The sequence below is a fragment of the Camelina sativa genome, chromosome 15 (genome assembly GCF_000633955.1).
Source record: "Camelina sativa cultivar DH55 chromosome 15, Cs, whole genome shotgun sequence".
In the NCBI taxonomy this organism is placed as follows: Eukaryota; Viridiplantae; Streptophyta; class Magnoliopsida; order Brassicales; family Brassicaceae; genus Camelina; species Camelina sativa.
Window position 1 is genome coordinate 26,121,658 of NC_025699.1, and position 22,085 is coordinate 26,143,742.

General features: G+C 38.8%; 3 protein-coding genes and 2 pseudogenes across 4 annotated transcripts; 3 read left to right on the forward strand and 2 right to left on the reverse strand.

The window, feature by feature from the left end:
* LOC104747568 (protein PIN-LIKES 5-like) lies at window positions 400-2,955 on the forward strand. 2 transcript variants are annotated; one of them, XM_010469220.2, is made up of 10 exons: window positions 400-470; window positions 616-897; window positions 979-1,058; window positions 1,158-1,282; window positions 1,402-1,523; window positions 1,624-1,878; window positions 1,961-2,061; window positions 2,139-2,191; window positions 2,280-2,465; window positions 2,560-2,955. In XM_010469220.2, exons 2-10 carry the CDS (start codon window positions 763-765, stop codon window positions 2,682-2,684), a joined length of 1,182 nt encoding a protein of 393 aa, XP_010467522.1. In that variant the 5' UTR covers window positions 400-470; window positions 616-762; the 3' UTR covers window positions 2,685-2,955. The 2 variants fall into 2 exon arrangements, with proteins under 2 accessions (XP_010467522.1, XP_010467523.1); XM_010469221.2 differs by having other exon boundaries at window positions 468-539; window positions 2,560-2,684.
* Window positions 2,950-9,583, reverse strand: LOC104747567 (exosome complex exonuclease RRP44 homolog A-like). The gene is made up of 24 exons (XM_010469219.2): window positions 9,426-9,583; window positions 9,185-9,316; window positions 8,931-9,088; window positions 8,705-8,760; window positions 8,465-8,587; window positions 8,241-8,371; window positions 7,899-8,139; window positions 7,642-7,801; window positions 7,119-7,359; window positions 6,800-6,956; window positions 6,615-6,683; window positions 6,235-6,360; window positions 6,108-6,160; window positions 5,915-6,021; window positions 5,587-5,641; window positions 5,387-5,486; window positions 5,118-5,229; window positions 4,617-4,737; window positions 4,376-4,435; window positions 4,181-4,286; window positions 4,007-4,102; window positions 3,697-3,778; window positions 3,536-3,601; window positions 2,950-3,301 (listed from the first exon to the last, which is right to left on the reverse strand). The coding sequence occupies exons 1-24, from the start codon at window positions 9,477-9,479 to the stop codon at window positions 3,103-3,105; spliced, it is 2,805 nt and encodes a 934-aa protein (XP_010467521.1). The 5' UTR covers window positions 9,480-9,583; the 3' UTR covers window positions 2,950-3,102.
* Window positions 9,783-13,919, forward strand: LOC104747571 (serine/threonine-protein kinase/endoribonuclease IRE1a). Its single transcript, XM_010469222.2, has 8 exons — window positions 9,783-10,109; window positions 10,229-10,440; window positions 10,632-10,911; window positions 11,021-12,267; window positions 12,473-12,639; window positions 12,875-13,121; window positions 13,210-13,513; window positions 13,604-13,919. The coding sequence occupies exons 2-8, from the start codon at window positions 10,289-10,291 to the stop codon at window positions 13,748-13,750; spliced, it is 2,544 nt and encodes an 847-aa protein (XP_010467524.1). The 5' UTR covers window positions 9,783-10,109; window positions 10,229-10,288; the 3' UTR covers window positions 13,751-13,919.
* Window positions 13,892-15,845, reverse strand: LOC104747569 (annotated as a pseudogene).
* LOC109129293 lies at window positions 16,514-18,272 on the forward strand (annotated as a pseudogene).

Sequence of the window (22,085 nt, forward strand, 5' to 3'; positions counted from 1 at the left end):
TTTTTTTTTTTTTTTTTTGTAATACTAGGTTTAGCAGTAGTTGATTTTAATATCTGGAAGTTCAAAATGTTTATAACACATAATTAATTTCGTACAGTAAACCAAACAATTTTTTTAACAGGCGACACTATTTGGATAATTTATCTAACTTAACTCAAATCAGCAAATTCCAACAACAAATTAGAGTCGTCCTATAAAACGTTTTCATTTATCCAAAAATTAAAACAGAAAAAAAATATACATCACTAGTTATGTAGTAATTGTTTGTATTTTGATTGTTTCGTTAATTTCAATGTAAAGCATTTCTAGAATAAAAAACAAAAATAGATGTTGAATAATAAAAATAGTAGTATATTTTATTTTATTTTATGTGAGGTCAAACAACATTTACATATATATATGGAAAGAAAAGAAAGTATTATTGTAGTTGCAACGTGAAAAAACACAGCTTCTGTTCTCCAATGATACAGGTCTCAAAAGACTCAAAACTCTGTCATGTCTCAATTCCATGAATTATTTATTTAATCATTCTGCTTTCTGTAAGTTTATATATAAATATGTATTTTTGCTTAACGTAAACCTGTGCTTACCTCGTATTACTTGCTCTCTTCTCAGGCTTAATAGTTCTCTGCAGATAGCTGTAGAAGAATCAGAAGCCGAACAAGAAGAAGAAGAAGAAGAGATCGATAGAAACAAGATCCGAGGTTGAGCCATACTAGTCCCTTCATTGATCATCAGTCTATAGAATCACATAAAAAAAAGATGGGATTCTGGTCATTGTTGGAGGTGGCTTCTATGCCGGTTATTCAAGTTCTCATCATGAGTATTGTGGGAGCTTTCTTGGCCAGTGATCGTTGCAAGCTCTTCCCTATTGAAGCCCGCAACTCCATGAACAAGGTAATCCAATTGAATGGTTCTTTGGATCTCTGAAATAACTATCAAACAATCGAAGATTTGTTGACTTGGAAATATTGTTAGGTGGTGTTTGTACTATTTGCACCGGCTCTCATGTTTGCCAATCTAGCTCGGACGGTCACACTTGAAGACATCATCTCATGGTAATCATTTTTGTTTCTTACCTTTGTGGTAACTCAGTAAAAAAAAACGGTGAAAGATAAATCTTCAACTGTAATATTTTCTTGTGAGTGAATTTAAAGGTGGTTTATGCCGGTGAACATGGGACTTACATTCCTAATCGGAGGACTTCTTGGGTGGATAGTTGTAAAGATTCTGAAACCACCTCCTTATCTTGAAGGTCTTATTATTGCAACTTGTTCTTCAGGTAACACCACAAAATTATTTTGAGACAGTAAACGTCATCATCATCATCATTGTCAGTATGTGTCAGATATTTCTTTGCAATGTTCTGGTGGAGAAACAAAATTCTATTTTGGTTAATAGGAAACATGGGGAACCTACCAATCATCCTAGTCCCAGCAATCTGCGATGAGGACAAAAGTCCATTTGGTAACAGGAGTGTATGCAGAACCGTTGGTCTCTCTTACGCATCTTTCTCCATGGCAGTATGTAATGTTGACACTTTCTTTTTTTGTTACAAAGGTATTGGTATGAAATGAGGAGAAAAGAGAAGCAAAATTGAATTCTATATTGCTTATTGTGCAGCTAGGGGGTTTCTACATATGGACATACACATTCCGGCTGATAAAAGGGTCAGCAATGAAAATTCAAGCCATGGAAGAATCTGAGAAAGCAGTAATCAAATCATCCAATAATGACTTAGAGGCTGATCAAAAGACCCGTCTCCTTAATGCACCCGAAGACAAATTGGTAAAGAAAGGGACAGGGTTTTGGAGTAAAGGAGTAAACTTCCTCCATGAGATATTGGAGGAACTTCTCGCACCACCTACGCTCGGTGCAGTAAGTTCATTTTACTGACTAGCACTGAGGAATATACCAAGAGTGAATGAATTAACCAATGTGACATGTTTGATGCTTTCAGATTATCGGTTTCATCTTCGGTGCAGTTAGCTGGCTCAGAAACCTTATCATAGGTGATGATGCTCCTTTACGAATAATTCAAACCACTGCAAAACTTCTTGGGTAGTTACCAGAATCTTTGTCATTAATTACCTCCTAACCATTTGCATCTTAAGTTACTAACCTAACCGATTGTGCAGAGATGGTACCATTCCTTGTATGACTATTATACTAGGGGGCAACCTTATTCAAGGTAAATCCCTCAATATACAGCTCCTATTTCACTATCAGTTTAAACAAAAAACTAAACTTAGAAACTTACTGTGGTTCAAATCGAACAGGTTTACGTTCCTCGGCAGTCAAACCGGTGGTTGTAATTGGAATAGTCTGTGTTCGGTACATAATTCTCCCAATTATCGGTATAGGCGTTGTACTAACAGCTGCGAGTCTAGGATTACTTCCAGAGGATCCATTGTTTCAGTATGTTTTGATGCTTCAGTTCACTCTCCCACCTGCCATGAATATCGGTTAGTCATAAATCATCAAGTGAACTGAGTTCATGCAAATCTAGAAAAACTAAAAGAACAATATTAACAAGGAAAGACAAATTGAAACTTACAGGTACCATGACTCAGTTGTACAATGTTGCGCAAGACGAGTGCTCAGTTCTCATGCTATGGACATACTTGGTCGCTATACCGGCCCTCACCGTATGGTCCACCATCTTCCTTCACTTGTTAGTCTAGGGAACCTGCAACTCTGCGTGAGCACAAGAAGTTTCTATCTCTCTACTACTAGAAAGACCATGGGGAAAACAGATGCCCAAGCTCTGTCAAGGGATCTTACCATTCTGTATGATCATAGCTTGATAGATTCTTTTGGTTGCATTTGTACCTTTCTGCAAGTCTACATTTTTCCCCATCACCCCATTTGTAACGCAAATATTGTATCACGTATTACATCAATATAATGTAAAAGCATATGGTCAAGAAATCAGATGACCAAAATTGATGCACAGCCACTCACATCCATCTATAGATAACATAAATGATGATACAATGTCTTTGACTTCGATAATGAACACAAAGAGGTAACAAACGTAAAACCACCTAAACTCTTGACATTGGTACACAAGTGAAAGTAAAACTACACGGTTTGAGAGTTTTACAAGAGAGTGAGTTGGAGTTTTGGTCGATTAGGCTGAGGCTCTACTACCTCCATGTGAATCCTCACTGTTTGCAAGACACTGTAAGATAAACTTCCATCCATCTTAACAATCTTCTGCTTCTCCTCATCTACGTACCAGTCACCAGCACCTTTCTCACCCTTTGCTGTTAAATAAACAGGTCCTTCGATTCCATACCTGCATAAATTCATAACAAGTGTAAGAAAACAGAATGTGCTAATAGCCAATCCTTTGGTTGGTACACTTTGCACGTAAAATGCCAATTGCAAAGTTTTCCGTGTCTCGAGTTATAATCTTTAACGGCAAGACATAGTGGCTACGGAAGTAAGAGGAACAGCTGGAGAACATGGTAGATAGTTTATGAAGCTACACTTGATACAAATGCAGATAGGCAAAAAATGGAGAACGTACTTTGGGACGAATACTATAAAACCATTAGATCTTATCTTCACTACTCTTGCCTCTGCATCTGTGGGTCTGCAACATAAACAACACAGTTTCTCTTATCCTTTAGTCTACCGGTCCATGCCTTTAGACGCAAGTACGATTCATGAAAAAAAGACGATCCATACCGAGTTCTGAAGTAAATAAGAGTGTGCAGCTCTACTGAAGCTCGACTTGCCATTTGGGCATTCCTATGCCGATAGTTCAAATCTGAAGCAAGTCAATGAATTAGAATACTTAACTCTGATGCATTAGTAAAAGACAATTCATCCAAGATCTTTAAGAAAACAAAAATGGACAGTTGAGTTTTAGCATCTTCTCCTTATCGTCAAATCAGGAAGGGACAAAAGACTAAGTTTACAAATTTTGTCAGAGCACCCAAGGTGCTGGAAAATAATAAACCCTTCAATAATCCACAGAGGGTAAGTAGACTCTTACTATCAGCCACGCTAGTAAGTTGAGGTCTGTCTTGGAACACTGTTGGAAGCTTGTATATTCCTAATGATGCCGCAAGTAACCTATGCACAAAGACATCTAGAACCAGGGAAAGAAAAAAGTTTATAGCATCTAGCAGGTGAAAACAAAAGAAAGACAAGAGCAATTTTCACTTACCGGCATATCTCCGGATAGGGGATGTAAAATGAGTATACAGGGGTGCTGCAAGCCCATAATGATGATATTCGGGAGGAGTGAGATCCCCACTACAGAAGTACACAGCCTAAGAAGTACCATTTAAAATGTTCAATATGGCGACATCCTGTGAAAATCACCAGCAATATAACTACTCATTCATGACGGAAGCATTACCTGTGTCATGCACCTAGTTGCCAATATCCTGATGAGCTTATTGAAATATGGATCCTCACCCTGTAGAATTACGATTTTGTTAAGATTGAGCAAAGAGAAAGAAAGCAATTTGAAACAAGGAAGCAAGTACTTAGCCAAAACTGAAAATTGCATTTATTTATGAGTAGAATAGAACCCAAGAGGTGCTCAGAATAGCAAGAAGTGGCTGCAATAAAGACGGTGCAGAAAAAAATAAACTCACCACAGCTCGGTCCAATGAATCAGCTAGAGCTTTAGATGAAGAGACATCTAAAGTAAGCCCAATAGCTGCAGCAGTACGCAACAGTGGTTCAAGCATTTCTCTTGTTGGAGTAGGATGACGCCTGCATGAATAACCAAACCAGAGATACGACGAATTACTACTATTTATAACAGAAAATGCAACAAATGCCTGAAAGAACTAAACACATCCTCAACAGCTACTTGGGATCCCACAATTTTTATTTGCTAAATATGCACAACAGTACCCAGTCTAACAAAAAATTTCACACAAACACAATGGTAAACAATTTATGTAACCAGTAGAGCAGTATAAGCATCTTTAGCAATTGAAAGCTAAGTTGGTCACATCTACGGAAAAATTGAAATCAGTTTTATGCCGAGAAAACCTTCAACACAAACGGAATGATTGCTATCTTCGAGAAACAGACCACCAAATGTAAGAGAAAGCCATTAAACCTTCAAGAACAATAGCAAACTTTACCTTAATAGTGAACAAGAAGGGAATAATTTAAGGATTTGTCCAGCGACTGAAACATTTGCAGCAAGCATGAATTCCTCAACCATTTGGTTTGCTTCCCGAATCTGATACATGCCTGTGCAAAATACAGAGTCATGGTGACGAACAACAAACATATGAATAAATGGAATACATTAGAGGCGGTTGTACTTGGTGGGTTTTTGGGTAACAAAGACTAAGAAAATATCGTTCATATTCATCAAGAAGAAGCAAATTTTGCACAGAGAACATACCAATGTCAAGAGGATCATGAGTCTCGGTATCAATCTGAAATTTGACTTCAGCAGAAGCAAGAGTCAAGGCTCCCCTATCAATACGCCTTTGCCTCATTATCTACAGGTACAGGTTTCAAAAAGCAAAAAACAAGTCACAATATTGTGTTCTTTCTATGATTTCTGTAACATATAACAACATGTGCGAGTAGGTCTTAAACCTTTGCCAAAGTATTCATGTTCCTCAAATCTGTAGTCAGGGAGTCTGTCAATCGGCTGCCAGAAAGTAATTACATTTGTCAATCTTGGAACATAATGTAAAGATGGAATCTCAAACAACTCTACAGTTAACAACAATATAACATAAAATTCATAAATACATTATTAGACAGGTTATTTTTTCTGAGCAAGAAGAGCAATTATTTTTTAGCAATTATTGTTACCATTTTTCCCACTGTCAAACTAGAGGGTATGAAACGTAAGAATTTTATTGAGCAGAGGTAAGCTTCTAAGCAAACAAGGCAAATCTATAGTAAAAAAAGAATGTACCTGTCATCCATCCGAGCCTGAGCTTCAACATAGGACAATGCTGCAGAAGACTTGATTATACTCTTCGTGAATCTCGTTGAGATAATCTCGGCGTCAGGGCTCATTTCCTAAATATATGAATTACGCTTAAGCAAACAGTTTACCAACTAGCTAATATACCTCGCAGTGACAATTGAAAATATATAAAGCATACCCAAATAACCGAGAATGCAAGCCTTTCCACATCAGCTCTAAGCGAGCAAATATCTGCAAGCAAAACCGTGTTTCATGAGTGCATTAAATACCATACAAAGGGAATGTATTCTCTAAGCAGATATTACCTTCAGTTAAAGGCTTGGGAAGCATGTCAATACGACGCTCAACAAGGTAGACAGATGTGCCTCTTTTTGATGCCTCATCATCCAAAGGAGTACCAGGGTGAACAAAATTTGTTACATCAGCAATGTCTAAAATCACGGTTAAGGATATGCTATATAAATTCACTCCCAGGATTTGAAGAGAATACAACGGAACTAGCTAAAATTTATAAAAGAGACTGAATACTAAAAGACATTAAACAGATCACCTAAAATGCACTTTTGGCACTAGATATTATGATAATATCAAACTATGAAGCAAAACGGTAACAGAAGCCATTTCTTTGCATTTGTTAAATATACACCACAAAACGATTTGTAACTTTCTGTGGACTCTAGGATACGGACTCCAAGTTCAAAGTTCCCGTTTGGAAGTGATGTACAGTGTAGTGCATCATCAATATCCTTGCAACCTGTTAGCCCCACAAAAAAAAGTTAATCTGCTTATACACAACTACCGGAAAACTCTGGAAAATATTTAATTGGCAATCATATACTATCAAATGAGTAGAGAACTATAGGTATGTACCTGGAGGGTCCACACTAAAGACAAGCAAATGTCGTAAGTCTTGCCTAACAGGATTGGATATGTCTTCAGAAGATACAGACCAGGGTAAGGGTGGCAAGCATGCCAGAACTTGAGAAGAGAATGGCGAGTAGTCAACATCATTCTCTATCAACACAACCTGCAGCATCCACAAAGAAAAAGTATTGATGTTATGTCCAGTTATCAATAACAATTACTTCCCTGATAAAAAAGAAAACCAATATACTTGTCCTCCTACTCTTGCCCTCCTATCCTAACTCCAACTAGAACAGAACCCAGTAATTTAATATAATGTTGTTACCTCTGTTTCAGTTTCCCTGTCGCCTATCTTGCCGATTAGTCGTACATAATGACCAGAAGGATATCGAGATTGACGGTCCCAGGAATCAACTGCCACTACTATCCTCATATCCAAAAGGTTCTGCAGCTGTCGAGTATTAATGCGAATCTTGGGAATTCTGCGATCTTTTGAGACAAACAAAGCATGCACCGTTCCACCACTACCAGCCGGTAGTGACATCGGTTCAAGAGATCCACAATAGCTGCACAATATCATGCAAATTAGGAACCATTATCCAGAAATCACGGCTTGAATTAGACTCAAAGAGTACGATAAAAATAAGGAAATAATTGCACAGACAAAAGACACTGAATCAAGAGTATTAAAGATAATCGCCCTGTCACATATGTAGTCACCAGAAACAGGTACCTCTAAGAAGAACATATCAAGACGTCTGTTAACATGATCTCATACGGTATATTTTTTTGAGTCGTTAAGAAAAAATAAGCAAGAAAACCGGGTGATTATTAAGTAATGAACTTACGAGTGCCAATTTCTACGGATAACACCGACTACACGGCCTGATGGACGAGCAGGGGTAGCATTTTTATCCCCCAAAGTTTCCTGGGATAAATTTGAGCTTCTAGGAGCATCATCAGCACTGTTGGGAGCTAAATGAACAGTATCGTCCTCTTCTTCATCATCTGCATTTGAATTTGATAAGTGAAAGAAAGATAAGTTTAACACAACTTCATGCAAGCAGATTACTAGTCTTAAGTTCATGTAGATATTAAAAGAAACCTTCTTCAGCTATAGATAATGCCTTTTCCGCTTGCCATTGATCTCGAGGCAAGAGTTCGACCGCAACAATATCACCATCGAAAGCCCTATTCATGTTGCTGCGCCCATAGATAATTATCTCTTCGCCAATGCTCTCGCTTCCAACATAAGCTTCGAAAGGATTGAAACGATTGACTCGGAGTTTTCCTTGGTGATATATTCCACGATGTAAACCAGCAGTAATCTCAGACATGGGCTTATGCTGCAGGCAGGTGAAAAGAACAAAATTGGAGACAAAAGTTTGATGGCAGTATCTAGTTACCAAAATCTGAGACTGAGAAACAAGTATGTCATCTCCATTACCTCTTGGTATATAAGTTTCCTCTTCGAAGGTCTAGAATCATCTGCATCTTCCATAGTTACGTCTTCGTTGGTTGGTTGTGCAAGCAGATCCAGCAATTCAGGTTGTTCAAGTGATTTAACAAAAGCCTCAACTGATACAGACACATTCATTGATAAACTTCAGATTCAAATAGCAAAACCGAGCTTTGATATCTAGATTGAAAAAGTAAAAGTGATTTACATACTTGTCTCTGCAGATATGCCTTCTTCAGTAGCCTTGCGTTTATTTTCCCTGTCATTAGTTACAAGTAACACCTGAGATGTAACCCCTAGATGCTTCTGGTACCATAACGTAGCAACGCGAATAGCTGAATTCAAGATAAATTCCAAAGTTGTTAAACATTTTCTATGAATTGATACATCATCAAGGAAGCAACAAGATGTTAGCAAACAAAGAAGGTGATTAAATAAGTAAATAAAAAAACCTCTATCGTTGTGGTCATTGGCACTCTCTTTCTCCATAGCCTGGACATAAGTATCCCTGTGGAGAGTTTAGTAGAGGTCAGAAAAAAAAGTGTTTACAGCTTGGTAAGTTCCAGTGATCATAATGAGAGTATATAATCAAATATAACAAACAGCATTTTCCCTAATCATTGAATTCTTCAGTTCACCTAAATTCTGAGGAATCTAAAAGCTCTAAAACTGTCTTACTTGTGGACATGATTGGAGAAAACATAGAATTGCCTCGTTGGATTGCTGCAGAGAGCTCTGATTCTGTTGTAAACAGATCTGTTCCTGTTCTTAACCTCGTCCAACACCACAGATAGAACAACAACATTGTCTATAGCCGGATTCTCCAACAAATCAATCTACCAAAACAAAAGAACACATTAATTAACTAATACTATCCACAAAACAATACCCAAATGTGAAAGCTCAGAGATAATTAAAAAAAAAAAAATTACTTGGTGAAGAACGACGTTGGTATCAAGAACGAGTAACTTAGGGGAAGACAAACGAGCAGCTGAAGTATCACAAGACTTGCAAGAAAAAGCTCCACAGTATATGTCATCTCTTAGATAAACCTCTCTCACTTGCTGTCGCAGAGACACCACCAAAGAGACAACAAAAACAAGTTAAAATAACGAAACAAATAAAAAAACTAAAAAATCGGAAGGAAGAAGAAGAAAAAGCATAGAGAGAGACCTTTTGTATTTTGCCTCCTCTGGTTTTCTTATTGAAAACTTTGCTCTGCAGCATCTTCAATTCCGATTTCGCCGGTGAAAAATTTCAGTCGTCAGAACGAAACACGGAGACGGAGAAGCTTTTCAAAAAGCCTTTAAACCTAAAGCCAAAGCGACGACTCCTAAATTTTTTTCAATTTCAAGCTCCCCTTCAAGAAATGAAACGACGTCGGCTTAATCCGGTTTAGTTATCTTTTTTCCCAACCGGCTCAATTTGATTAAACCGGTTATTCTAAAAAAAACACAATGGTTATTCTAATAATTGTGTTAGAAGAAGAAGACCTAAAAGGTTAATAAACGCATTGGCTCGGCTCGGCCGTACGGGTTAGGGCAATGAAGAAAGATCCTTAAACCGCAGCAGCCTCAGACAAAAAAAGCTTAGCATTAAAATATTGACACAACTAGTGATTCTAGTAGATCACTGTGGTGTAGATTTTTTTCTCGAAAATAATAATTAATAAAAATTTGTTAGAAGAAGATTCAAAAGCAAAAACGCGTTATTGGACACAATAGGGGTGTAGTGTGACTTGTGAGGGCAAAGGGGGAGGAGGAGGAGGAGGAGGAGGAGAAACTCGCCGGACACGGGAGATCCCTAAACCGCAGCCTCAGACAAAAGCTTCGTATCCATCGTTGACTTCACCCTCAGGTTAATATTCTAAAACCCCTTCTCCTCTCTTATCTATTGATTCCTTATATTCGATGATTGATTTGATTGATTCGTCCTCCTCCTCCTCCTCCTCTGTTTTTTTTTTTTTTAATACACAGCTTGATCATCATCATCATCATCTCTGTCTCTGTTCGGATTCTCCTTAATTGATCCGGACCATGCCGCCGAGATGCTGTTTCCTCCGCCATCTATTCTTCTTACTACTGGTTCTCTCACCATGGACGCCTTCTTGCGGCGGCGCTGCCGACGAGTCGACGTATCCGCTCGCTGTAACTCGTGTCGACTTCAGAAGTTTACAAGAATTCATTAAGTGAGTTCCTTCCTTCCTCCCTCTACATCTTTAGAACTAAGACATATAGTATTTGATTCTGGTCACAGACAGTTTTAGGTATTTGAAAACGTGATGGAACTAGTGACTTAGGGGTTTGGTTACTTGTTTGATGTTTTGATTTCTTCTCTATGTGGGTTACTGGTTGTGATGTTATCTAATTTTCTACTCAGTGAACCTTCAAAGCCAACAACAAGTAGAGGACATACACAGCCAACAGAGCCAAATACCAACTTTGTTGTTGATCGTGATGGGAAAGTGTCTTTAAAGCAGCAAGCATCAAAGCAAACAATATGGTCCTTCTCAACAGGATCCCCATTGTATTCGTTATATCAGGCTCCTCTAGGTGCTAATAACAACACAGAAAATGCTACTGAGATAAGTCGTCCTTTGATAATAGTAGATTATGTGGACAGCTCTACGGCGGCTACGGTTGATGGCTATCATAATTGGGTATGAGAAAAACAAAAAAAAAAGACTTTGATAATTTTATGCATCTCTCATTTATACATTGCTGGCATTATGTTAATACATATGTGACATTTTCTCTGTTGAATTGCAGGCAGTTGGGGACTTTTTTAGGCAGAAGCCACTTGTAACGGATGGTGGTGTGACTCTTGGGTCAGAAACAACTACTGCCTATTTGGTTGATGGTGAATCAGGGAGGCTAATCCATGTTTACAAATCAACCCATTCTTCTGAAGATACTAAACTTAATAATGCTCTGGTGAAGCCCACTAGCAATGTAGATTTCCTGAAGCTACCTCTTCTTATCAGGCGAACAGATTCCAAACTAGAGCATTTTGGTAATGCCACTGGAAAGCTTGCGTGGAATTTTACGGTTTCTCACTTCAGAGCTGCTTTTCTATGTGACCCAGTTTTCAATTCAGGCTATGACCTCGGTCCTAGAATTCAAACTGGAATCTATATGCCATTGCCATGTGGATCACAAATTGACGTTCCTGGCCCAGAACTTGTTATTAGGGTCCCCTATGATGAGCCAATGAAAGTGAAAATGCTACACCTTGAGAGCGAAAACAGCATCATGCTTTCTGAAAGATCCATTGAAGCAAGGAAGTTACAAGAGCAACATGGGCAAGAACATGGATATGTGTTTGGAAAAGTTTTTGAATGGTCATTCGTTAAGTTATTGGTCCCTTTAGTGCTTCTGGGTGTTGTTGTCTCTGTTTTCATTAAAAGGTTTTCGTCGAGGGGTAGTGACTTTAGTTTGAAATCTGGACCTTCCAAAAAGAAAAAGAACCGTAGATCAGGGAATAGGCAGTCAGTTCCCCATGGCCAGGACCAGTTCGAGCTCATTGAAGGAGGTCAAATGTTACTAGGCTTCAATAACTTTCAAAGTGGTCCAACTCCTGGGCGAAAGATCGGTAAGTTGTTTGTGTCAAGTAAAGAAATCGCTAAAGGAAGTAACGGAACTGTGGTGTTTGAGGGTATTTACGAAGGCCGGCCTGTAGCTGTAAAACGCCTTGTTCGATCTCATCATGAGGTTGCTTTCAAAGAGATTCAAAACCTCATTGCATCCGACCAACACTCTAACATCATCCGGTGGTATGGTGTGGAGTATGATCAAGATTTTGTATACCTTTCTCTAGAGCGTTGCACCTGCAGTTTAGATGATCTTATCAAATCCTATTTAGAGTATTCTATGACCAAAATACTAGGAAACAACGAATCTACTGAAGCAGTAGCTTCATATAAGATCCAACTGGATTCGTTGGAGGGAGTTATCAAAGGAAACAATTTTTGGAATGTCGGGGGCCGCCCGTCACCTTTCATGCTTAACCTAATGAGGTTATTTGAATTCGTGCTTTTCTATATATGTCATAATAATATTTTTGGATTAAGAGATGTTTCATTTGAACATCAAAGTTAGCAACTATTTGGTTTTGATAAGTCTAGGCTATGTGATATAATAAAATGCTAGATTAGCTTAAACTTTGTTTGCTAATTTACTGTTTAAACTAGCATTCTTAAGATTGTTGGTGTTTTGATGCAGGGATATGGTGTATGGGGTTGTCCACTTACACAAATTGGGAATAGTTCATCGGGACTTGAAGCCACAAAATGTCTTAATTAGTAAAGAGATGACTGCTAAACTTTCTGATATGGGCATTAGCAAACGTATGTCTAGAGATATGTCATCATTGGGTCAACTTGCCACCGGTAAGTTCTTTTTTTTTCATTATCTTTCTTTGATGCTCATGTTGGATATGTAACACTTTCAAAAATATGACTGATTGATCTCGCAAAACAAAATTAACACTAGAGAAAAACTACATGATGGCATAAGTTGGTAACGACATGTTAGTGTATGATCCGTGGTTGAATATGTTGTGATTTTGTTTATGAAAAGAGTTTCAAACTACTTTTTGAAAATTATATTCTTTAAAAAATACAGGTTCTGGTAGTTCGGGTTGGCAAGCACCAGAGCAGCTTCTACAAGGTCGTCAAACTCGTGCAGTGGACATGTTCAGTTTAGGTTGTGTCATCTTTTATACTATAACCGGTTGTAAGCATCCATTTGGAGATGATCTTGAACGAGATGTCAATATTGTGAAGAACAAAGTCGACCTATTTCTAGTAGAACACGTTCCAGAAGCTTCGGACCTCATATCTCGTTTGTTGGACCCAAATCCTGATTTACGGTAACTTTATTTTCCTCTCTGATAGTTTAAATGTAAAATTCACTCGACAAAACCTAATCTCTTATTATGTGTTGCTTGCAATTTGCAGTCCTAGTGCAACAGAAGTGGTGGTCCATCCTATGTTTTGGGACTCGGAGACGAGACTGTCTTTTCTTCGGGATGCCAGTGACCGAGTTGAGCTTGAAAATAGAGAAGCTGATTCTGAAATCTTGAAAGCAATGGAGAGTACAGCTCCAGTGGCTATAGGAGGGAAATGGGATGAAAAGCTAGAACCTGATTTCATCACAAACTTAGGGTCCTACCGACGTTACAAATACGACAGCATTCGCGATTTGTTACGAGTCATCAGGAACAAACTGAATCATTATCGTGAACTTCCACCAGAAATTCAGGTTCATCTTATAATTATTGAATCCCTCAAACACCGTTCGTTACACACACGAGCTTAGACTGATGATTTTTGAAATTCTTTCGTGTCTTAGGAACTTGTCGGAACAGTTCCAGAAGGATACGATGAGTACTTTGCCGTACGGTTTCCGAAATTGTTGATTGAAGTCTACAAAGTCATCTCTCTGCACTGCAAGGAAGAGGAAGTATTCAGAAAGTACTTCAAATGCAACATCATCTAAAAGACTGTTTGGCTTCCAGCACTCTATTTGTTTGTTAATTATTGTATTGTTTGTCCTCCTTGTAGTGTCACATAAATTAACTACTACTATCTAAATGTTTAGCGTATAGCTTAAACTGCAACATGTAGTAGTACTTATATATGTATATAGAGAGTATGTTCTAGTGACGTATTCAGCAACCAAATAAGATTTGTACAATCGAAATGTTTCTCTTTGTTCTTCTTCTCAGAATCTAGTTAAAGAGAGTATTTACAAAATGGTTAAAGATTAAATTATTAACAACTTCATTTTCCATTGTACTTGAGTTGGGTAATAAAAAACACTGCACTGAATATTACTTGGAGTCTTTTCTTTTGATCACTTTTGTCTTATAAAGCGTCAAAAACCATATCATCTACCCTTAACTCATACCTGCAAAATAAAGAAAAAGGGGAACAAATCTGACAAAACATAGCTAGTGATACAAACAAGTAACCTTTCTTCTTCTTCTTCACAGCAAATCGGCCACGTTTTCAGGCAGCTCCTCAATGTCCACATTGTACAACTTCTGAATATCAGACAGCATTGTTTCATCGTCAACAGTCACAAAGTTAATTGTAACACCCTTTCTCCCGATCTTTCCAGTACCTCTTCCGATACGGTGAAGGTAATTTTCCGGCTTAGTTGGGAGGTCATAATTTATGACCAGAGAGACTTTCTGGAGAACATCAATACAACGATCCAAGATATCGGTTGTGACGAGAATAGCAGATGAAAAAGACCTGAATTCTCTCATGATGATGTCTCTTGTGTTTTGGTCCATGTCTTTATGAGTTGCTGAGACTGTGTGGTCACGGCTTCTCAATCTGTCTGTGAGCCAGTCAACCTTTCGACGACTGTTGACGTAGCTGACAGCCTTAGTGACATCTAGAGTCTCACAAAGATCGAATAAAGTCTCGAGCTTCCACTCTTCTTTCTCCACGTTCACGTAGAATTGCTTGATACCTTCAAGTGTGATCAGCTCATCACGTTTCACCAAGATTGACACTGGTTTGCTCATGAACTTCCTTGTCATATTAAGAGCTTCTGGTGGCATCGTTTCTGAGAATACTCCAACCTGAGTCTTAGGTGGGAGAAACTGGAATATGTCATAGATCTGCAAATTCCACCAGAAAAACACAACATATATATAACCAAGTCAGATTGATCGATCACATGAGTACGTTTAATAACAACGTATAACCATACTATCTATACTATAATCAAACTTGGTAAAGGTAAAGATCACAAACCTGATCCCTGAGACCAAGGGAGAGCATTTCATCAGATCGTGATGTAGTCAGAAGGAAGAGATTCTCTTCGAAACAGGTCAAACACACGACCAGGAGTTCCAATTACAACATGAACACCAGCCTTGACGATGTGCAGATCCTCACGTTGTCTAGCTCCACCAAGACAGACGTGAACCTTGACGCCAAGGTAATCACCGAGGGCAGGCATGACCTTGTCAATCTGCTGAGCATGCCCTCTGGTGGGAGCCAAAACGAGAGCCTGGCACTGGACAAGGGTATAATCAAGCTGCTGCAAGATGCCAGAGCAGAAAGTGGCGGTTCTTTCAGTTCCAGACTCTGCCTGGTGGATCACATCAAGACCCTTGCAAAAGGGTACAATTCCTCTTTGCTGAACAGCACAAGGCTTTTCGAAACCGTAAGCATAGATACCCTTAAGAAGATTCTCTTGCAAGCCCATGGCATCAAAGCTCTCATGGTCCTCATCATATGAGGTGAAGAACTCATCATCCTGTCCCTCGACTGCTTCATTCAGCCTCTGGTCAAACTGACGCGTATCGTCAAGTTGTCTACCTTCTGGAGCAGATCTTGCCATACTGGAGCAGCTTAAGTAGATGTCTCTCTCTTTTTTTTTTACCACGACTATTTCTAGACATTTTTTTGATCAATTCATTTCTGACCGAGTTTATGCTCAAAATTGGACGATTACTTCTAGTAGTGGTATGCCATTTAATAATATATAGTTTAAGATTGACTCAATCATAATTTGGAATCTAATCAGGCCAAGATGAGAATGAGGTTGTTCATGTAGAACCGAAATCTGGATTAGGATTTTGTAACTTTTGATGAAAGCAAGATTTAAAAATGCAGTTGAATCTGATATTTTAATGAATGAAACGTTCTGTGTGCAGTGTGCTGGATCTTTACACGAAATGATCCAGTCGATGTTTGGTGGTTACACGGCTATGATGGGAACCAAACATCGACCAAGTCAAAGATGATGGGTTAATTAATGGTTAGAAAACTTCATTATCTTCAACGTGGATATATCCGTCCTTGTAAATTGATTACAGCTTCGTTTTCAAGTATATTAATTTTTCAAAATTATAGTTGTAAACTTGTAATCTATAAATACTGTACAATCGAAACAGCCTGTAAACTTTTTTTGTCTTATTGTACAAAATATATTTCAATTCACTAACAGCCTGTTTAATTGTTGTATTTGGAGTACATAATTTAGTTTAGGGATAAGTCAGCCATAACTTTTAATCACTTATTTCTTTGGGTCATTGTAAAATATATAAATTGAGAATATCGTGGCCTCGTGGGTCTGTTCACATATACTCATATAGACAGTCTGGAGACATGTTTTGGAGGAAAACTTATTATTTTGTCACACCAGTTGCATATAAAATAAAATTATATTTGGGTCATTCTTAAGAATATAAACTGTTACTTGTGTTTGCCCGCAACCATATAAATATACACTCAAATTTGTATCAATAGCAATCAAAAATCAAAAGAAGAAAAAACAAAAAAAAAAAACAATCCAAAAGAAGCTAGAGAGAAAAAAAAAAAATAATCATGTCTGATGGCCAAGAGGAAGAGGTGGTATGCCATATGTCTCATCCAGCTCATCCTCACGCCCTCTCTCCCCGATACGGTCATGCGGCTTGTTTTAGGTGTGAAAGAGATGAGTATAGTCGTGTTTTCTATTATTGTACCACATGTAAAGTGGAGATCCACAGTGGTTGTAATCATGGAAGATGAGACATCCTTATCACCCACAACATCCTCTTATCAAGAGTATAGAACGTAGAACCGGAATCATGCGTAGCTCCCGCTCCCATTGCGATGACAACGATGAAGATAATTCCTTCGCCCGCTCTGGTGTCATACCACCCTGCACTTGGTGTGGAGAAGAATTGTTTGAAAAAACTTCTTTCTACGGATCTGATTTCTACCAATGTTCTCTCTGTGACTTTGGTTTGTGTACCACTTGTGCCAAAAAGTACCCACTTCCTACTATCTCTAATCCAAAAAGCCATCACCACTCACTAACTTTCCTTCCTCGACCACTTTTGCTTCCATGTGATGCTTGTGGGTTGGTAGAAAGATCAGACCCAAGTTATGCTTGTTATCAATGTAACTATGTGGTCCATAAGAGTTGTATAAACTTACCACGCGTCATAAAACTCACCCGTCACCCTCATCGTCTTTTTTACACTCCTTTTCTCCCACCCAAAATTATATATTCGTGTCGTCTTTGCTACAAAACAATTGACAACATGTATGGGCAATATTCTTGCAACGATGATTGTTGTTCTTATGTAGTCCATTCAAAATGTGCAACTCATCGGACGATATGGGATGGGAGAGAACTCGAATGGGAGCCGGAAGAACTTGACGAAACTGAAGATGTTGCGCCATTCAAGATTGTTGGTGATGATATTTTTGTCATGAACATAATCTAAAGCTTGAGAAGTACAATGCTGTTCGAGACAAGGACAAACAATGTCAAGCGTGCATCCTTCATATTGACTCCCGCAATTTCTACAACTGCACGCAATGCGATTTTTTTCTACACGAGGCATGCGCAAATCTTCCTCGAAAGTTAGATCATGCATTGCATCAACACCCTCTTTTTCTTGACCAGCTTCCTCCAACAAAGTCCAATTTCTTGAAATGTGTGGCGTGTTCTCGAGCGTTCGCTGGTTTTAGTTACAAGTGCGCTTGTAAGGGTAGCTGCAGAAGGTTTCAGGTAGATGTTAGATGCATCTTAGTTACTGGCTCTTTCACCCACAAAAGCCATGAACATCCCTTATTTATCCCCATTTCTACTGTGGTAAAAAAGGCTTTATGTGGGGGCTGCAAGACCAAAGGTGCTGATTTCTATCTACAGTGTACTCTATGTGATTTTTCTTTATGTTATAAGTGCGCCACCGTTCCAGATAAGCTACACTACAAATACGATGCACTTCCACTCTCTCTTTGCTATGGAGAAGACTCAAATGAAACATATTGGTGCGAAGTATGTGAGGGAAAACTAGATCCAAGCAAATGGTTTTATACATGCAACAAATCTTACATCAATATCCACCTTAATTGTGTATTTGGATCCGCTGCTTATATGAAGTCAGGCTACACATTTTATAACTACCATGTGACGGTGAAAGTTCTATACAATAACTGTAACATGCTCGACCGATTTGCGGTCGATGTGACGGTCGTTGCTCGAGTTATGTATTCTTAAAATTGTCTGATGGGACGAATTTTTGTTCTAATGATTGTTTAGGACTTTTTATTTGGTAACCTTGTTAACTTCTTTTGTGCAGTATTGGACATGTGTATGTGTGTGTCTGAGACATTGTGTGTTTTCCTGTGAAATGTTGGTTAAGCTTCTAGAATGTTCTAGAATAGATACCCTTAAAGGAATTAGGAATCTACTTAGAAAAGGAAAAGTTGTAATACTAAACTAAAAAGGAAGTTAGTAGGTTTTAGAAAAGGAAGACTAGAACCCTATAAATATAGATCATAAGAAGGATGTATGATCACAAGGAAAAACAGAGCTTGTGTTTAGTTTTGAGAAGATTTTCTAAACATTAACAAAGGAAGGATTCTTTGTTCAAGCTTTAAGGTTTTGTGCTATTGATTCTTTATTTGGTATCATAGCAAATCCTAGGGTAAGGAGAGCTCATACGAATCATGGCTGAGACGAAACCATCAGAGAAGACGCCGACGTCAACCTCCGCAGTTCAATGTCCGATGTTGAACTCAACCAATTACACCGTCTGGACATTGAAGATGAAGGCAACATTAAGAGTTCACAAAGCTTGGATTGCAATCGAGCCTGGAACGGACAATGAAGAGAAGAACGACGTTGCAACAGCTTTGTTATACCAATCTATACCAGACAGCCTGACTCTGCAAATTGGTGAACAAGACTCACCAAAAGATATTTGGGAAGCCATCAAATCGATAAATCAAGGAGTAGAACGCGTCAAAGAAGCTCGTCTTCAAACCTTAATGTCTGAATTCGAGAATCTGAAGATGAAAGACTCAGATACTATCGATACCTTCTCAGGTAAGTTATCAGAGTTAGCCTCGACATCAGCCTCTCTAGGTCAACCTCTTGATGCACCAAAGTTGGTGAAGAAGTTTCTAAATAGCCTGCCCGCCAATAAATTCATACACCTCATTGCTTCTCTTGAACAAGTCTTAGATCTAAACAAGACTAGTTTTGAAGACATCATTGGGAGATTTAAAGCTTTTGAGGCTCGTATAAACGGGCAAGCAGCACAAGAAACTCAACAAAACCTCTTGTTCTCAAATATGGACGGAGACAGCGGTAGAGGTAGAGGATGCGGCAGAGGCAGAGGGCGTGGTCGAGGAAACAGAGGCAGAGGACGAGGAAGAGGAAATTTTCAAGATCGAGATCAAAAGGACAGATCTCAAATTATATGCTTCCGATGCGAGAAACCAGGACACTTTGCCTCTGTTTGTCCAGTGAAGTTCGTAAAGGAACAAGAACTCAACAAAAACGAGACAGAGGAAGCAGATACAGCCTTATATATGCATGAAATTGTGTACTTAAATGAGGAGAAGGTGATTCCAAAGAAGTACGAAGTAAACAAGAGAGAAGATGGAATTTGGTATTTGGATAATGGTGCAAGCAACCATATGACAGGAGAGAAAGGATATTTTTCTGAGTTAAACGAGAATATCAAAGGAACCGTAAAATTTGGTGATGGATCTTGTGTCAGCATTGGAGGAAAAGGATCGATCCTCTTTGAAGGAAAAAATGGAGAACAGAGACTTTTAACAGACATCTACTACATTCCGGTGTTGAAGAGCAATATTCTTAGCTTAGGACAAGCTACAGAATATGGCTGCGATGTGAGAATGAGGGCGGATTATCTCACTTTACGTGATCCTAATGGATGCTTGTTAGTCAAAGTAACTCGTTCTCCCAATAGACTGTATAAGATCAGCCTAAAGATAGGCAAACCAACTTGTTTACACTCGAGGATTGAAGATGATTCATGGAAGTGGCATGCGAGACTTGGTCATATCAGTTTCACAACGTTGAACTCTATGTCCACACAAGAGATGGTTCGAGGCATGCCTAAAATCACAGGTAAGAAAGAGTTGTGTGAATCATGTTTGGTAGGAAAGCAGATGAGACTTGTTTTTCCGAATGCAACTCAATATAGGTCTACTCGAGCATTGGAGTTGTTACACGCTGATCTGTGTGGACCTATATCACCAGCCACACTTGCTAGAAATCAGTATATCTTTGTAATAGTGGATGATTACACCAGATATATGTGGACAATCTTGCTCAAAGAGAAGAGTCAAGCCTTTGAGAAGTTCCAATCGTTTAAAGCACCTGTCGAGAGGGAATGTGACAAGAAGATTGTAACTCTACGCACAGACAGAGGTGGAGAGTTTACATCAAGAGACTTCCAAGATTTTTGTAATGCAAATGGAATCAGAAGGCACCTTACAGCACCCTACACACCTCAACAAAACGGAGTAGTTGAGAGGAGAAACCGGACATTGATGGAGATGACTCGGAGCATTCTTAAGGCAATGAATGTTCCAAATTATTTGTGGGGAGAAGCTGTAAGACATTCAACATACTTGATCAATAGAGTTCCTACTCGAGCTCTAAAGAATCAAACTCCATATGAATGCCTTAGAGAAAGAAAGCCGGGTATCGAGCATCTTAGGATCTTTGGCTTCATTGCTTATGCAAAGGTAGAAGCTGAGCATCTAAAGAAGCTTGATGATCGATCACAAACACTTGTCCATCTCGGCATAGAACCAGGAACTAAGGCATATCGACTTTACAACCCAACAATGAGAAGAGTGGTAGTTAGTCGTGATGTGGTGTTTAATGAGAAGGAATTTTGGACTTGGAAGGGAGCAGACAACGAAGGATATCAACCAGGGATGTTTCGAATGACACGGGGAGAAACTATAGACGGTGGACAAGGACCATTCACTGACAACAGTTCTCAACCCACAGAAGATCAAGAAACTGCAGAAGAAGAGGAAGTGCAGGATCATGAAAATGTCGAAACAGAGCCAGTTCCGGTTAGAAGATCCAGTCGACAACACAACCCTCCTAGTTATCTTGCTGACTACGTTCTTCTAGCTGATCTAGAATGTGAAATGCTCCTCCTGTCGCTAAATGATGAACCTATAAGTTATCATGAAGCAAAAGAATCAGTCGAATGGACAAAGGCTTGTCAAGAAGAGATCGACTCGATTAACAAAAACAATACATGGGATCTAGGTGAGAAACCATTTGGTGTTAAAGTAATTGGTCTTAAGTGGGTTTTTAAGATCAAAAGGAATGCTGATGGAACAATCAACAAGTTCAAAGCTAGACTTGTTGCTAAAGGATATGCACAAAGAGAAGGGATTGACTTTGATGAGGTTTTTGCACCGGTTGCAAGACTCGAAACAATTAGAATGTTGATTGGTTTAGCAGCTTCACATGGATGGGAAATCCATCATCTCGACGTTAAGACCGCTTTCTTACATGGTGAACTAACAGAGGATGTTTATGTTTCACAACCTGAAGGGTTTGAAAAGAAGGGAGAAGAACACAAGGTTTTCAAACTCAAGAAAGCTCTTTATGGACTACGTCAAGCTCCTCGCGCATGGAACACAAAACTCAATCAAATTCTTAAGAGCATGAAGTTTAACAAGTGCCAGAAAGAAAGTTCTGTGTATCGCAAGGAAGAAGGAACTAAGATTTTGATCGTGGCCGTGTATGTTGATGATCTTTTTGTCACAGGAAGTACACTAGAGATCATCATGGAGTTTAAGGCTGGAATGTCTACTAAGTTCGAGATGAGCGACCTTGGTAAGCTTACTTACTATCTTGGTATTGAAGTAAGTCAAGGAATCAACAGAATAGAAATCAAGCAAGAAGCCTATGCTCGTCGAATCCTTAAGGAAGCTGGTTTAGACTCCTGTAACTCGACGCTAATACCAATGGAGTTCGGATTGCAATTGTCAAAAGGACTTGATGAACCAGAGATTGACGCAACCAA

Bases quoted from the DNA above. Each gene is read 5' to 3' on its own strand.
- LOC104747568 (XM_010469220.2), top strand. From the start codon at position 763: ATGGGATTCTGGTCATTGTTGGAGGTGGCTTCTATGCCGGTTATTCAA. The intron at 1,524-1,623 runs GTATGTAATGTT...CTTATTGTGCAG, and splicing joins ACGCATCTTTCTCCATGGCA to CTAGGGGGTTTCTACATATG. The intron at 1,879-1,960 runs GTAAGTTCATTT...TGATGCTTTCAG, and splicing joins CACCACCTACGCTCGGTGCA to ATTATCGGTTTCATCTTCGG.
- LOC104747567 (XM_010469219.2), bottom strand. From the start codon at position 9,479: ATGCTGCAGAGCAAAGTTTTCAATAAGAAAACCAGAGGAGGCAAAATA. The intron at 4,436-4,616 runs GTGAGTTTATTT...GTAATTCTACAG, and splicing joins ATTCATTGGACCGAGCTGTG to GGTGAGGATCCATATTTCAA. The intron at 4,287-4,375 runs GTAATGCTTCCG...GGTACTTCTTAG, and splicing joins CAACTAGGTGCATGACACAG to GCTGTGTACTTCTGTAGTGG.
- LOC104747571 (XM_010469222.2), top strand. From the start codon at position 10,289: ATGCCGCCGAGATGCTGTTTCCTCCGCCATCTATTCTTCTTACTACTG. The intron at 10,441-10,631 runs GTGAGTTCCTTC...TTTTCTACTCAG, and splicing joins AGTTTACAAGAATTCATTAA to TGAACCTTCAAAGCCAACAA. The intron at 10,912-11,020 runs GTATGAGAAAAA...GTTGAATTGCAG, and splicing joins TTGATGGCTATCATAATTGG to GCAGTTGGGGACTTTTTTAG.